Source organism: Aquarana catesbeiana, linkage group LG07 (assembly GCF_042186555.1).
Source record: "Aquarana catesbeiana isolate 2022-GZ linkage group LG07, ASM4218655v1, whole genome shotgun sequence".
Taxonomy (NCBI): Eukaryota; Metazoa; Chordata; class Amphibia; order Anura; family Ranidae; genus Aquarana; species Aquarana catesbeiana.
The window spans coordinates 275,976,627-275,990,793 of record NC_133330.1 but is presented as its reverse complement, the minus strand read 5'-3'; the positions used below and the strand labels follow the sequence as shown (position 1 = coordinate 275,990,793).

Here is a 14,167-nt window from a genome sequence, read left to right as displayed (position 1 = left end):
ATCGATTTGAATCTTGAATTGAGTTGAGAGGTCAAATCGATTCAAATTTTCAGTAAATCGATTTTTTAGATTTTTTTTTTTTTCACCAGGACTGGCGCTGACACCGCGCCGGTCCTGAGGAGCTAAGGGCAGGAGTTTTTAAGGCGAGGCCGTGGCTTCGGCCTAGTCCACGAGGTCAGACGCCGCAGACTAGGCCGAAGCCGCGGCCTCGCCTAAAAACTCCTGCCCGCAGCTCCTCAGGACCGGCACGGTGTCCATCAAAAAAATAAAAAAATAAAAATTTCAAATTGTGAATCAAGTTTGTTTTGTTTTTTTAAATCTCAGATTTTTTTGGGGGAGAAAATCGCCCAGCTCTAGCTTGTGATCCAAAGCACTTGTATATCAAAGCGAATTTCCCCATAAGAAATAATAGAAACTCAAATGATTTGTTCCACAACCATTTATTCATAGGTCCTTCAGTTTATAGTCCATATAAAAAGATTATAGCCATGTGATAGGTTGTGTAACCATAAAATGTCCATCCACAAAGGGAAGCCTCCACAAGGGGATTAGAAGCAAAATTCAGCAGGAGCTACAGAGTATAAAAGAGAAGAGAGGCGCCTCTAAGTTTAAAAATATGTTGCTAAATGTTGTACCTTTATTAAATGTAACCATATTGCTACACTTAGAGGTGCCTCTCTCCTCTTTTCTTCTCAGCTGTGACATGACGCTACTTGTATATCAAGTCAAAGTGTATTAAAACATTTTGCTTGTCTTGCAAAACACTCTCAAACCAAGGTTTTACTGTACTAAGTCATGTTTTGCTTGGGGATCAAATACTTATCTTACTTGCTGAACTGCAGATCATTTCATAACAATTGTATCATTTGTTTCTTTCTGGATTTTTGGTTGATTTTCGGTCTCTTATTTAAAAAACACCTATGACAAAAATTATAGACCCTTCATTTCTTTGTAAGTGGGCAAACTTACAAAATCTGCAGGGGATCAAATAATTATTTTTCCCACTGTACATCCTCACAGTATTGGGAATATGTACTATAGGTGTACATACACTGATGAGCCATACAGCAACACTATTGTCTCGTTTCCACTGAGCGGATCGGTTCGGGTCGGTACAGTTTGGAAGGCCTAGAATGGTCCGGCCTATTCAGGTGAGCGTTTCCACTGCAAGTTGGACCGCCAGGGGCCATACGTGGGTTTAGAAAAAATGCCTAGCATGGCGTCACATGTTCGCCAATCAGTGGAACGTATCGTAGCTCCGCCCTAACGTTCCATTTTCTATGGCCCCACATCTGAAGCAGGACCCTGAATGGAGCGGTTTGGTTTGGTTGTATGGGCCGCTTTCATAATGGAAACACCCAAAATAGCGTACCGTACCGATCCACTCGGTGGAAACGAGGCATATGACTACCCATGAGAACCCATTGAGGCATGAACTCCACTAGACCTATGAAGGTATGCAGTGATATCTGGCACCAAGCCATCAGTAGCAGATCCTTTAACTCCTGTGAGTTGCAAGGTGCAGCCTCCATGGATTGGATTTGTTTTTCCAACACATCCCACAGATGCTCTATTGGACTGAGGTCTGGAGAATTTGGATGCCAAGTCAACACCTCAAAACATTCTAGAAATCATCAGGCCAGGCCACCTACTCTATTGTCCAGGTCCAGTTCTGAATCTCAAGTGCCCAATGAAGGTGCTTTTGGCTTTGACTCTTGTCAAAGTTGCTCAAATCCTTACGCTTGTCCACGTTTCTGTTTTCAACACATAACTTCAGGGACAACATGTTCACCTATTGCCTTATATATATATATATATATATATATATATATATATATATCTCGCAGACCTTCAGGTGCCATTGCAACAAGATGTTACTCACTTTACCTGTCAGTGGTCATAAAGTTATGGCTGTTCTGTGTACATCCTGACAGTGATAGGGGATATGTACTATAAAACAAGCCTGGACAAATCTCACCCAGAGCTAGGAGCCACACTGGGATACCCTCCCCCATGGATTGACACAACAGTCGGGGAACTGGTATTTTCAGGATATGTATTATAGTAATGGTGATATGTATTCTAGTATCTTTGTTTACATTGTCACTGCTATTATATTGCTATAGGAGTATATACATCTTGTCATTGATGGGTGATGTGTACTATATGATGGGTAATGATGCATCATAGTATTAGGAATATGTAGTACATACTGCTGCCAGTGATAGGTGATGTGTGTAACCCTTGGTTCACACCAGTATGGTTTTGAAGTTGCGCTACTTCAGTGCGATTTCAGGTGTGGCTTGCTGACATCTGTGCGACTTCATTTAACAGATGTCAATGCAAGTTGCAGTGAAATCGCACAGAAATAGTGCAGGAACCTTTTTAAAAGATTTGAACAGTTCCATTGTTGCTAATGGAGTGTGGCTTGTATTATGATTTTGAGCAGTCAAATCGCATAGCAAGTCATACTGGTGTGAAGCAGAGTTTATAGTCATTTTTATGTTTATTTACATTCTCACTGCTATTTTAGTCCAGCCTGCCTCCATGTGTCTCTGTATGCTCCGCAGGCTCCTTGAATATCCCTTTCATATCTCAGGAGGGTGCAGGAGCAGAGACACTCATTGGCTGGAGGACCATGGGCAACTGCAAGCTGGAAGAGACATCCCAGAACCCAGGGTGTGGTGGTGGATTGCATCAGGACAACACTGGGCAGGTATGTTTATTTTGCATACCCCTGGAGGGGAGGGAAGGAAAAGGGGAGGAGTAAGGAAACAGACTGACACTAATGATCTGGCATAGAAGGAGGGAACGTTGTGACAACGGATGGAGGAAGTGATGACAGAGCGGACTGTGCAAAGATCAGAGGGACAGATGTCAATAGCACTCAATGGCCTGGTTGCAAAACAATTATACAGTTGCCATGGTGACTGAACTAGGCCTGCTATAGCAGTATATACATCCAGTCATTGATAGGTGATATTTAGTATGATGATGAATGACATGTATAATAGTATTAGAGATAAGTAGTACACATCGTCATCAGTGATTAGTGAGATTTTTTACTGCATTGACAATAAGTTTTCTAGGATTGCTGATATGTAATATAGTATTGCTGATTAGTATTAGTCTAGATTCACACTTGTGCGATCTCAGACACTGCATGTGATTCGCACCTGCACCGCAGTTGCCGATCGCATGCAATGTCTGGCTGAACTCACACTGCACATACAGTTGTATGGCTGAACCTGCATTGGATTCACAGAAAAAAAAAGTGCAGGGACTCCCCCTCCCCTCCGCACTGAAATCAGATCCCATGGGTGTTCTCACCTATGCGATCAGATTCCTGTCCGAATCCACTGTTCGCACTGCGATCTGTGAACCGATCTGGGGGTGTCATTAACATTGTATTGACACCCGCAGCGGTTCGCAGAGAGCAGTGTGAACTGCCTGCAGGAGAGATGCGTTGAACCGGTGCTGAAATCACTCTGGTTCCCGCATCGCATATGTGTGAACCTAGGCTTAAAGTATTGGCAATTAGTATTGGTGATTTGTATTATAGGATATATTTACTATAGTAGGTGATGTGAAGACATGGTGGGTGTCAGTGATGGGTGATATATATGATCTATATATTGTCGCTGACGTGAACCCCTCGCTCTGTCGGGGGACATGAACCCCTCGCTGTGTTAGGGACGCCTGTCGGGGGACGTGAACCCCTCCTTGTGTCGGGACGAGAACCCCTCGCTGTGTCCCCCTCGCTCTGTCGGGAGACGTAAACCCCTTCGCTCTGTGAGTGACACTCGCTCTGTCGGGGGAAGTGGACCCCTCCGCTCTGTCGGGGGACGTGAACCCCTCCACTCTGTCGGGGGACGTGAACCTCTTCGCTCTGTCGGGGGAAGTGGACCCCTCCGCTCTGTCGGGGGACGTGAACCCCTCCGCTCTGTCGGGGGACGTGAACCTCTTCGCTCTGTCGGGGGACGTGAACCTCTTCGCTCTGTCGGGGGACGTGAACCCCTCGCTCTGTCGGGGGACGTGAACCCCTCGCTCTGTCGGGGGACGTGAACCCCTCGCTCTGTCGGGGGACGTGAACCCCTTCGCTCTGTGAGTGACACTCGCTCTGTCGGGGGACGTGAACCCCTTCGCTCTGTCGGGGGACGTGAACCCCTTCGCTCTGTGAGTGACACTCGCTCTGTCGGGGGACGTGAACCCCTCCGCTCTGTCGGGGGACGTGAACCCCTCCGCTCTGTCGGGGGACGTGAACCCCTCCGCTCTGTCGGGGGACGTGAACCCCTCCGCTCTGTCGGGGGACGTGAACCCCTCGCTCTGTCGGTGGACGTGAACCCCTTCTCTCTGTGAGTGACACTCGCTCTGTCGGGGGACGTGAACCCCTTCGCTCTGTCGGGGGACGTGAACCCCTTCGCTCTGTCGGGGGACGTGAACCCCTTCGCTCTGTCGGGGGACGTGAACCCCTTCGCTCTGTCGGGGGACGTGAACCCCTTCGCTCTGTGAGTGACACTCGCTCTGTCGGGGGAAGTGGACCCCTCCGCTCTGTCGGGGGACGTGAACCCCTCCGCTCTGTCGGGGGACGTGAACCCCTCCGCTCTGTCGGGGGACGTGAACCCCTCCGCTCTGTCGGTGGACGTGAACCCCTCCGCTCTGTGAGTGACACTCGCTCTGTCGGGGGGACGTGAACCCCTTCGCTCTGTGAGTGACACTCGCTCTGTCGGGGGACGTGAACCCCTTCGCTCTGTCGGGGGACGTGAACCCCTTCGCTCTGTCGGGGGACGTGAACCCCTTCGCTCTGTCGGGGGACGTGAACCCCTTCGCTCTGTCGGGGGACGTGAACCCCTTCGCTCTGTGAGTGACACTCGCTCTGTCGGGGGAAGTGGACCCCTCCGCTCTGTCGGGGGACGTGAACCCCTCCGCTCTGTCGGGGGACGTGAACCCCTCCGCTCTGTCGGGGGACGTGAACCCCTCCGCTCTGTCGGGGGACGTGAACCCCTCCGCTCTGTCGGGGGACGTGAACCCCTCCGCTCTGTGAGTGACACTCGCTCTGTCGGGGGACGTGAACCCCTCCGCTCTGTGAGTGACACTCGCTCTGTCGGGGGACGTGAACCCCTCGCTCTGTCGGGGGACGTGAACCCCTTCGCTCTGTGAGTGACACTCGCTCTGTCGGGGGACGTGAACCCCTTCGCTCTGTCGGGGGACGTAAAAACCTCTCGCTCTGTCGGGGGACGTAAACCCCTTCGCTCTGTGAGTGACCCTCGCTCTGTCGGGGGACGTGAACCCCTTCGCTCTGTCGGGGGACGTGAACCCCTTCGCTCTGTCGGGGGACGTGAACCCCTTCGCTCTGTCGGGGGACGTAAAAACCTCTCGCTCTGTCGGGGGACGTAAAAACCTCTCACTCTGTCGGGGGACGTGAACCCCTTCGCTCTGTCGGGGGACGTGAACCCCTTCGCTCTGTGAGTGACACTCGCTCTGTCGGGGGACGTGAACCCCTCCGCTCTGTCGGGGGACGTGAACCTCTTCGCTCTGTCGGGGGACGTGAACCCCTTCGCTCTGTCGGGGGACGTGAACCCCTTCGCTCTGTCGGGGGACGTGAACCCCTTCGCTCTGTCGGGGGACGTGAACCCCTTCGCTCTGTCGGGGGACGTGAACCCCTTCGCTCTGTCGGGGGACGTGAACCCCTTCGCTCTGTCGGGGGACGTGAACCCCTTCGCTCTGTCGGGGGACGTAAAAACCTCTCGCTCTGTCGGGGGACGTGAACCCCTCCGCTCTGTCGGGGGACGTGAACCCCTCCGCTCTGTCGGGGGACGTGAACCCCTCCGCTCTGTCGGGGGACGTGAACCCCTCCGCTCTGTCGGGGGACGTGAACCCCTCCGCTCTGTCGGGGGACGTGAACCCCTCCGCTCTGTCGGGGGACGTGAACCCCTCCGCTCTGTCGGGGGACGTGAACCCCTCCGCTCTGTCGGGGGACGTGAACCCCTCCGCTCTGTCGGGGGACGTGAACCCCTTCGCTCTGTCGGGGGACGTGAACCTCTTCGCTCTGTCGGGGGACGTGAACCTCTTCGCTCTGTCGGGGGACGTGAACCTCTTCGCTCTGTCGGGGGACGTGAACCCCTCGCTCTGTCGGGGGACGTGAACCTCTTCGCTCTGTCGGGGGACGTGAACCTCTTCGCTCTGTCGGGGGACGTGAACCTCTTCGCTCTGTCGGGGGACGTGAACCTCTTCGCTCTGTCGGGGGACGTGAACCTCTTCGCTCTGTCGGGGGACGTGAACCTCTTCGCTCTGTCGGGGGACGTGAACCCCTCGCTCTGTCGGGGGACGTGAACCTCTTCGCTCTGTCGGGGGACGTGAACCTCTTCGCTCTGTCGGGGGACGTGAACCTCTTCGCTCTGTCGGGGGACGTGAACCTCTTCGCTCTGTCGGGGGACGTGAACCTCTTCGCTCTGTCGGGGGACGTGAACCTCTTCGCTCTGTCGGGGGACGTGAACCTCTTCGCTCTGTCGGGGGACGTGAACCTCTTCGCTCTGTCGGGGGACGTGAACCTCTTCGCTCTGTCGGGGGACGTGAACCCCTCCGTGTCGGGGGACGTGGACCCCTCGGTGTCGGGGGACGCGAACCCCTCGCGGTGTCGGGGGACGCGAACCCCTCGGTGTCGGGGGACGCGAACCCCTCGGTGTCGGGGGACGCGAACCCCTCGGTGTCGGGGGACGCGAACCCCTCGGTGTCGGGGGACGCGAACCCCTCGGTGTCGGGGGACGCGAACCCCTCGGTGTCGGGGGACGCGAACCCCTCGGTGTCGGGGGACGTGAACCCCTCGGTGTCGGGGGACGTGAACCTCTCAGTGTCACTCACCGTGCTGGGTGAAGATATTGAAGCCGGCGTTGTCAGGGTTGCTCTTCCCGGTCGGCTCTCTCCTGCGGCTCCCGGTGGTCCCCGGTTGGTGGCTCGGTCTGCTCCCGGTACTCCGGTTCCCTCTGGGCGGTGGCGGTGCCCCGGGGGTCTCCCGGCCTACCTGCTGGCCCATCCCCGGCCTCTCTTGAGCCGCTTCTCCGCCTCTGCAGCAACAGCCACCGGGATGGCCCCAGGCGAGCCGGTCACATGATCCTCTCGGCGGCCGGCGGCTCTATGGACGGCTCACCCCAGGCAGGGCCCGTTTCCCCCTCCCCGGTCTCACTTCACGATGACAGCCGGGCGGCGGTCCTCAGATCCCCGATTCACGGGCTCTGACTCCGCGACTCCGCCGCAGCCCAGGCCGCCGCCATATTAACCAGCGAGAAGCGACAGCAGCCGCCCAGAGCGCCCCCTGTCATTAGCGAGGAAAACCCAGAGCGCCCTCTCTCCACGGAGCCGGGAGCCCTCCACAAAGATGGCGGCGTGAGAGCTTCCTGTGCATGTTCTGTAACCCCATCCGCCACCTAGTGTCCGCTTTGAGGTATTACCGCCCAGGACTGCAGGCTGCCAAATGTAACTATTTGGTATGTGAAGTATTTCCATAGAAGTCATACAATCCTTAATCACCTCAACCCCTAGCTCTGCTTGAGCCAGATCCATCTGTCCTTCTTTCCTCCTAATCTATTAATCTTTATGATCTGATGCACTGACCACTATAAAAATGTATTTATCAAACTGAGTCCAGATTCACACTGGTGCGATGCAGACATCACATTCCTGTGCACATCACATGTGATGTCTGTGAGGTGTGATTTCAGCAATACAGTTTGCATGGCTAAAATCGCATCTCATCTGCACCGAAAGAGTGCAGCACCCTTCCCCCCCCACCTGAAATGCATCGCACGAGTGTTCACAACCAAGCAATGCGATTCTGTCAATCGCACTGCGTTTTGCAATCTTTTGTCGTTAACATTGACACCACTGCAGATCACATGGACACCATGCGATTGTAATGTAATGCAGGAAAACACACAGGATTTCCTGCTTTTCCCGCATCGCATAAGTGTGAACCTAGCCTTAATGTAACCCTTAGGGCCGGTTCACACTAGATGCGGTGTGAATTCACTGCAAATCCACCGCATCTCAATCACAAACCTTTTTATGCAAATTGATTGCAGAGTGTCTATTAAGTTAACAACACCCCACAATCAGTTTGCAAAATGCAGCGCGATTTGCAGAATCGGATCGTGTGGGTGTTCACACTTATGGGATCTGATTCTGGAGCCCACACAAAAAAGGGTCCTGCACAAGTCTGGTCTGAATGTGATGCAAATTCAGCCATACAGTTTGTATGGCTGAATTTACATCGCATTTGTATCGCACAGACATCGCATGTGATCTGCAATGCAGTGCAAATCACATGCAATGTCTGGTGTGAACCGGATCTAACAATAAACTTCTCTGATTTGCTCTCTTTGGTCTGTTATTAGTGACACTAAACAATATCCTTATTCTCCAAAAATCATCCATACAGATCTACAACTTGTTTCTTTTCTGCCTCCTTATAACATCCTCTGTAAGCTCCCAAACTTCTCCTTTCCCCCTCATTTCTGTTTGTTTGGAAGGAGCAGTGCACCTTAATTGCTGCCATATGCACTGCTCTATACACACTTCCCGCCTGGCCTATAGCAGATTGACAGCCGGAAAGTGGTTCTGTTATCCTGACTGGGCGTCATATGACGTCCAGCAGGATAACATGCCGGCGCCTGCGGGGGCACGCAGCATGGCGATCGCGAGTGCGGCGTGTCAATCTGACACCCCGCATCTCCGATCGTGATAAGAAGTCTCTGTCAGAGGAGCACAGCCCAGCCCCCTCACATGTGCAAAAAAACACTACCAATCCATGCCCAGCATTCCCCCAATAGAAAACCCTTCAAGTGCCCACCACAGTGCCAATCAGAGCCCACCACAGTGCCAATCAGTACCCACCACAGTGCCAATCAATGCCCAGCAGTGACACCTGTAAGTAACCCATCAGTACCTCATCATCAGTGCTGCCCATCAGTGCCACCTGTCAGTGCCAATCAGTACCACCTATCAGTGCCAGTCAGTGCCGCCTGTCAGTGCCCATCAAACCCACCTGTCAGTGCCCATCACAGCCACCTGTCAGTGCCCATCAGTGCTGCCTGTCAGTGCCCATCAGTGCCGCCTGTCAGTGCCCATCGATGCTGCATATCAGTGCCCATCAATTCTACATATCAGTGCCTCCTCATCAGTGCCATCTTATCACTGCCAACTCATCAGTGCCCATCAGTGCTGCCTCATCAGTGCCCATCAGTGTCGCCTCATTAGTGCCCGTCAGTGAAGGGGAAAACAAAATTTTATGACAAAAACTAAGAAAACCTTTTTTTTTTTCAAAAAATTTGGTCTGTTTTAGTTTGTTTATCAAAAAATAAAAATCGCAGAGGTGATCAAATACCACCAAAAGAAAGCTCTATTTGTGGGGAAAAAATGATAAAAATTCTGTTTGGGTGCAGTGTTGTATGACCGCGCAATTGTCATTCAAAGTGTGACAGCGCTGAAAGTTGAAAATTGTCTTGGGCAGGAAGGGGCGAAAGTGCCCAGTATTGAGGTGGAGACACACTACAAATCCCATAGTCCTTCTCAGGAGCAAGCAAGAAAGGGTGTTTATGTTCCTTCATACAGTGGGGCCATCCATGGAGAATGAACATAGCCACCCTCTAAGGCCCCTTTCACACGGGACGGATCCGTGTTGATCTGACCCGTGAACATCCGCTTGAGCCGACGGATGACAGGGCGGTCCCTGTGCCCTGTCAGATCTCAGCTTTCCCCTATGGGGGATCGGATGAACACGGACCGTCTGTCCGTGTTCATCCGATCCGCTCTGCAGACGGATAGAAAAATAGGATTTTCCTCCGTCTGCAGAATCGGACAGTAGCGGGGACGGATGATATCGGGTGTCAGCGGATGTTCACCTGCTGACACCCGCTATCCCATAGGGATGCACGTATGTCCGTATTTCATCCGAAAACGGATGGATGAAATACGGACATACGGTCCGCACGTATGAAAGGGGCCTAGCTAAAAGTCAGATTGTAGCAAAAAATAAATTTAAAAAAGGAATATAGAGATTTGTAGGAGGCTGAAAGCAATAGAAGGTACTTTTTTGGAGTTAGGTATGCAGACATGATTAGAATTTTTTAGTTCAGGGTCACTTTCAGAAGTTTAGCAAAGAAACACCGGACAGGGCTGACACCACTCAGTCCACAGAAATGTTGTGTGTTGTCAGCCCACTTAACCACCTGCCTACAGGAGTAATTCTTCCGTTAGTTCAATCAAACACAATATGATACCCATTTTTTATAAAAGATAGGGTTGCGTCAAGTAAATGGATACCAAACATGTCACGTCTTAAAATTGTGCAAGTCCCATGGAATTGCAAAAATCTATGATACTCAAAATTTTCCATAGGGGTTGATTTAGAAGCGTTTACAGGTTATCAGTTTAGCATTGGGATAAAGGGTAAAGTCCCCCCCCCCTCTCCAAGTTTATTAGAGCTGATTATTTAGGGGCTACTAAGGGATTGAATAGGAATACTTTCTTATTTTATTTTTTTTATTGCCGGTGTCTTGCCGAGATAGTTCCCCCGGTGGATAAGGACCCCCCTGTACTGCGCATGCACTGCGCTTGCGCAGTAAGAACAACTACGGAGCCGCCGAAAGACTCCAAAGTTGAACAGCTGATCGTCAGCTCTACACGGCGCCTGCACACCGAGTCCAGGTTCAAGCCCCACCATCCAAGTGGACATAGAGTTTGAATAAAACTATGCCGAGCAAAGTGGGCCGTGCCAGAAGAGTGGCGAGCGAAGCGAGCCCGCGAGGGGCCCTGTTACAGGCGCCGTGTACAGCTGACTCTCAGCTGTTCAGCTTCGGCTATTTTCGGCGGCTGGTACCACACAAGCGCTGCGCCTGCGCAGTACAGGGGAGTCCTTATCCGCCGGGGGGGAACTTTCTTGGCAGAACACCGGCAATAGGATGCAACTTGTCATGTGATATGACCTGTCATCTGTGGTGGATCACTTTTCAGAGGACAGTACAGCTGCAGCTCACAGGCATTCGGGAGGAGCTATCGCCACTTTCTGCCACAGTTTTTTTTTATTGCCGAATGGTAATTTTACATTCTGGTGCAGCAAGTGCAAGCCAAGCTGTTGGTTCACAGTTGTGGTGCGATCCCATTTACCTCAATGGGCAGTAAGAGGTCTGTATGTGTCCAGATCCTTTCCTGCCTGTTCACCTTAGTTATGCTGGTCTGTGGACAGTCTAGGTCAGGTAAATAATAAACTCATTAATTTCAACACAAGGCCTGGTCTTTTTTCATTTATGTTGTGAAAATTGTTGCAATCTTTTTGTCTAGAGGAAAAAAATTTAATAGGGAAAAAGGAACAATCTTTATTTTCAAAGAGTGTATCAAGTACACTATATTACCATAAGTATTGGGACGCCTGCCTTTACTCACACATGAACTTTAATGGTATCCCAGTCTTATGCCCAGTACACACGGTTGGCCTTTCCGACGTAAAATGTGCGATCGGAGCTTGTTGTTGGAAATTCCAACCGTGTGTAGGCTCCATCAGACAGTTTCCATCGGAATTTCCGTCACACAAAATTTGAGATCTGATTCTCAAATTTTCTGACAACAAAATCCGTTTGCGCAAATTCCAATCGTGTATACACAATTCCGACGTACAAAGTGCCACGCATGCTCAGAATCAAGCAGAAGAGCCACACTGGCTATTGAACTTCTTTTTTCTCGGCTGACGTACGTGTTGTACGTCACCACGTTCTTGACGTTTGGAATTTCTGACCAACTTTGTGTGACCGTGTGTATGCAAGACAAGTTTGAGCCAACATCCGTCGGAAAAAATCCATGGATTTTGTTGTCGGAATGTCCAATCAATGTCCGATCGTGTATACGCAGCATTAGTCCGTAGGGTTCAATACTGAGTTGGCCCACCCTTTGCAGCTATAACAGCTTCAACTCTTCTGGGAAGGCTGTCCACAAGGTTTAGGAGTCTGTCAATGGGAATGTTTGACCATTAAGAGCATTTGTGAGGTCAGGCACTGATGTGGACTGCAAAGGGATGGCCAACTCAATATTGAACCTACATAGTAAGACCGGGATGCCATTTCAGTTCCTGTGCGTGTAAAGGCAGGTGTCCCAATACTTTTGGTAATACAGTGTATGTTAAAAATCTCTAATGTCAATAAATTTGTCCAATAGTATGTATTAATTATTAGTCCCTCTGTAACTCCCACAATGCCTTGTTATTAAAGTGGAATTACACTGCGTCTGAGCACCACAAACCAAAAACACGATTTGATTCATTTTTAATATTCAAAGCAAACTCCCCCATCCATTCACATCTCCATGCTTTATTTTGCTGAGAAATCACTTTGTGGAGCGTTTATTACATCCTTTGTGTTATATTGGAGGTTATCATGTGACTGCTCTTGGTAAGGGCGTCCATCCTACATCATGTTATGCTAAGTAGTTCTACGTCTAAGCTACCATATATACATTACAACAGTATATATATTGTAAATCTCTATTTTTTATTATGTTTTGTACTTTTGGTTCGGTTTATTCACATGTGTTCATGTTACAGATTATACCACTATACCAACCCGTGAAGAAGTCTCACAACTTTTGGGTTGAAACGCGTTGGATCCTTTGTAAATTTTAAAGTGGTTGTAACCACTTTAAAACAGCTAGTTAAAAGGAAAAGTTTACCTCAGCAGCCCTCTGCTCCCGCCCTTCATCCAGTGCTCCTGTGCCTCCTGGCTGCTCCTCTGCTCTTTGTAAGGTAGGCAATAGGACATGACTGTGAAGAGGGAGTGGGGGGGGGGGGGAGAGGCATAGGTTGACGTGAAGACAGCAGTGCTGTGTGTGTGTGGGCTGATTTGAAGGGGGTGGCAGATGTGAAGGGGCAGATCACATTATTGTGGCAGAAGGGGGGAGGGTGATGTGAAAGAGGAGTAGTGTTGTGGTAGGAGGGTAATGTGAAGGGGGTCAAGTGGGGGGGGAGATGTGAAGGGGGTCAAGTGCTGGTGGGGAGGTAGATTTGCAGGGGGCAGTGCTGTATGTGGTGGAGGGGTGATTGAAAGGGGCTCTCTCGTTACTATCCCCTCCCTCTGGCTCTCCGCGCTGCCTTGAGAATGACAGCGGCAAATGCTAGGGGGAAGGAAGGCTCCTAAATGGCACAACCATAGGTCCAGATGGGACAGCAGCTCGATCCGGATCCAGACGGCAGTCCACCATTTTGTGATGCCTGATATACTGTATGTCACAAAAGTGAGTACACCTCTGACATTTTTGTAAATATTTTATTCTATCTTTTCATATGACATATGACAGTGAAGAAATGCCACTTTGCTGTAAAGTAGTGAGTGTACAGCTTGTATAACAGTGTAAATCTGCTGTCCTCTCAAAATAACTCAGCCATTAATGACTAAACCACTGGAAACAAAAGTGAGTACACCCCTAAGTGAAAATGTCCTAATTGGGCTCAAATTGTCAATATTTTGCATGGGCACCTTTTTTTCCAACACTGCCTTAACCCTCTTGGACATGGAGTTCACCAGAGCTTCACAGGTTGCCACTGGAGTCCTCTTCCACTCCTCCATGACGACATAACAGAGCTGGTGGATGTTAGAGACCTTGTGCTCCTCCACCTTCCATTTGTGGATGCCCCACAGATGCTCAATAGGGTTTAGGTCTGGAGACATGCTTGGCCAGTCCATCACCTTTACCCTCAGCTTCTTTAGCAAGGCAGTGGTCATCTTGGAGGTGTGTTTGAAGTCATTATCGTGTTAGAATACTGCCCTGCAGCCCAGTCTCCGAAGGCTTCAGTATGTCACAGTACATGTTGGCATTCATGGTTCCCTCAATGAACTGTAGCTCCCCAGTGCCGGCAGCACTCATGCAGCCCCAGACCACGACACTCCACCACCATGCTTGACTGTAGGCAAGACAAACTTGTCTTTGTACTCCTCACCTGGTTGCCGCCACACACGCTTGACACCATCTGAACCAATTAAGTTTATCTTGGCCTCATGGGACCACAGGACATGGTTCCAGTAATCCATGTCCTTAGTCTGTTTGTCTCCAGCAAACTGTTTGCGGGCTTTCTTGTGCATCATCTTTAGAAGAAGCTTCCTTCTGGGACAACAGCCATGCAGACCAATTT

General features: G+C 50.6%; 1 protein-coding gene across 2 annotated transcripts in view; it reads right to left on the bottom strand.

Annotated features, from left to right (window-relative positions):
- Positions 1 to 7,386, bottom strand: part of ABL2 (ABL proto-oncogene 2, non-receptor tyrosine kinase) — a 112,267-nt gene extending 104,881 nt beyond the window's left edge. For both annotated transcript variants that reach the window (XM_073593370.1, XM_073593371.1), the window contains exon 1: positions 6,862 to 7,386. In XM_073593370.1, the coding sequence (XP_073449471.1) occupies positions 6,862 to 7,033 (172 nt within the window). In that variant the 5' untranslated portion in view covers positions 7,034 to 7,386. The remainder of the gene's footprint in view (positions 1 to 6,861) is intronic.
- Between the last annotated feature and the right edge of the window lie 6,781 nt (positions 7,387 to 14,167).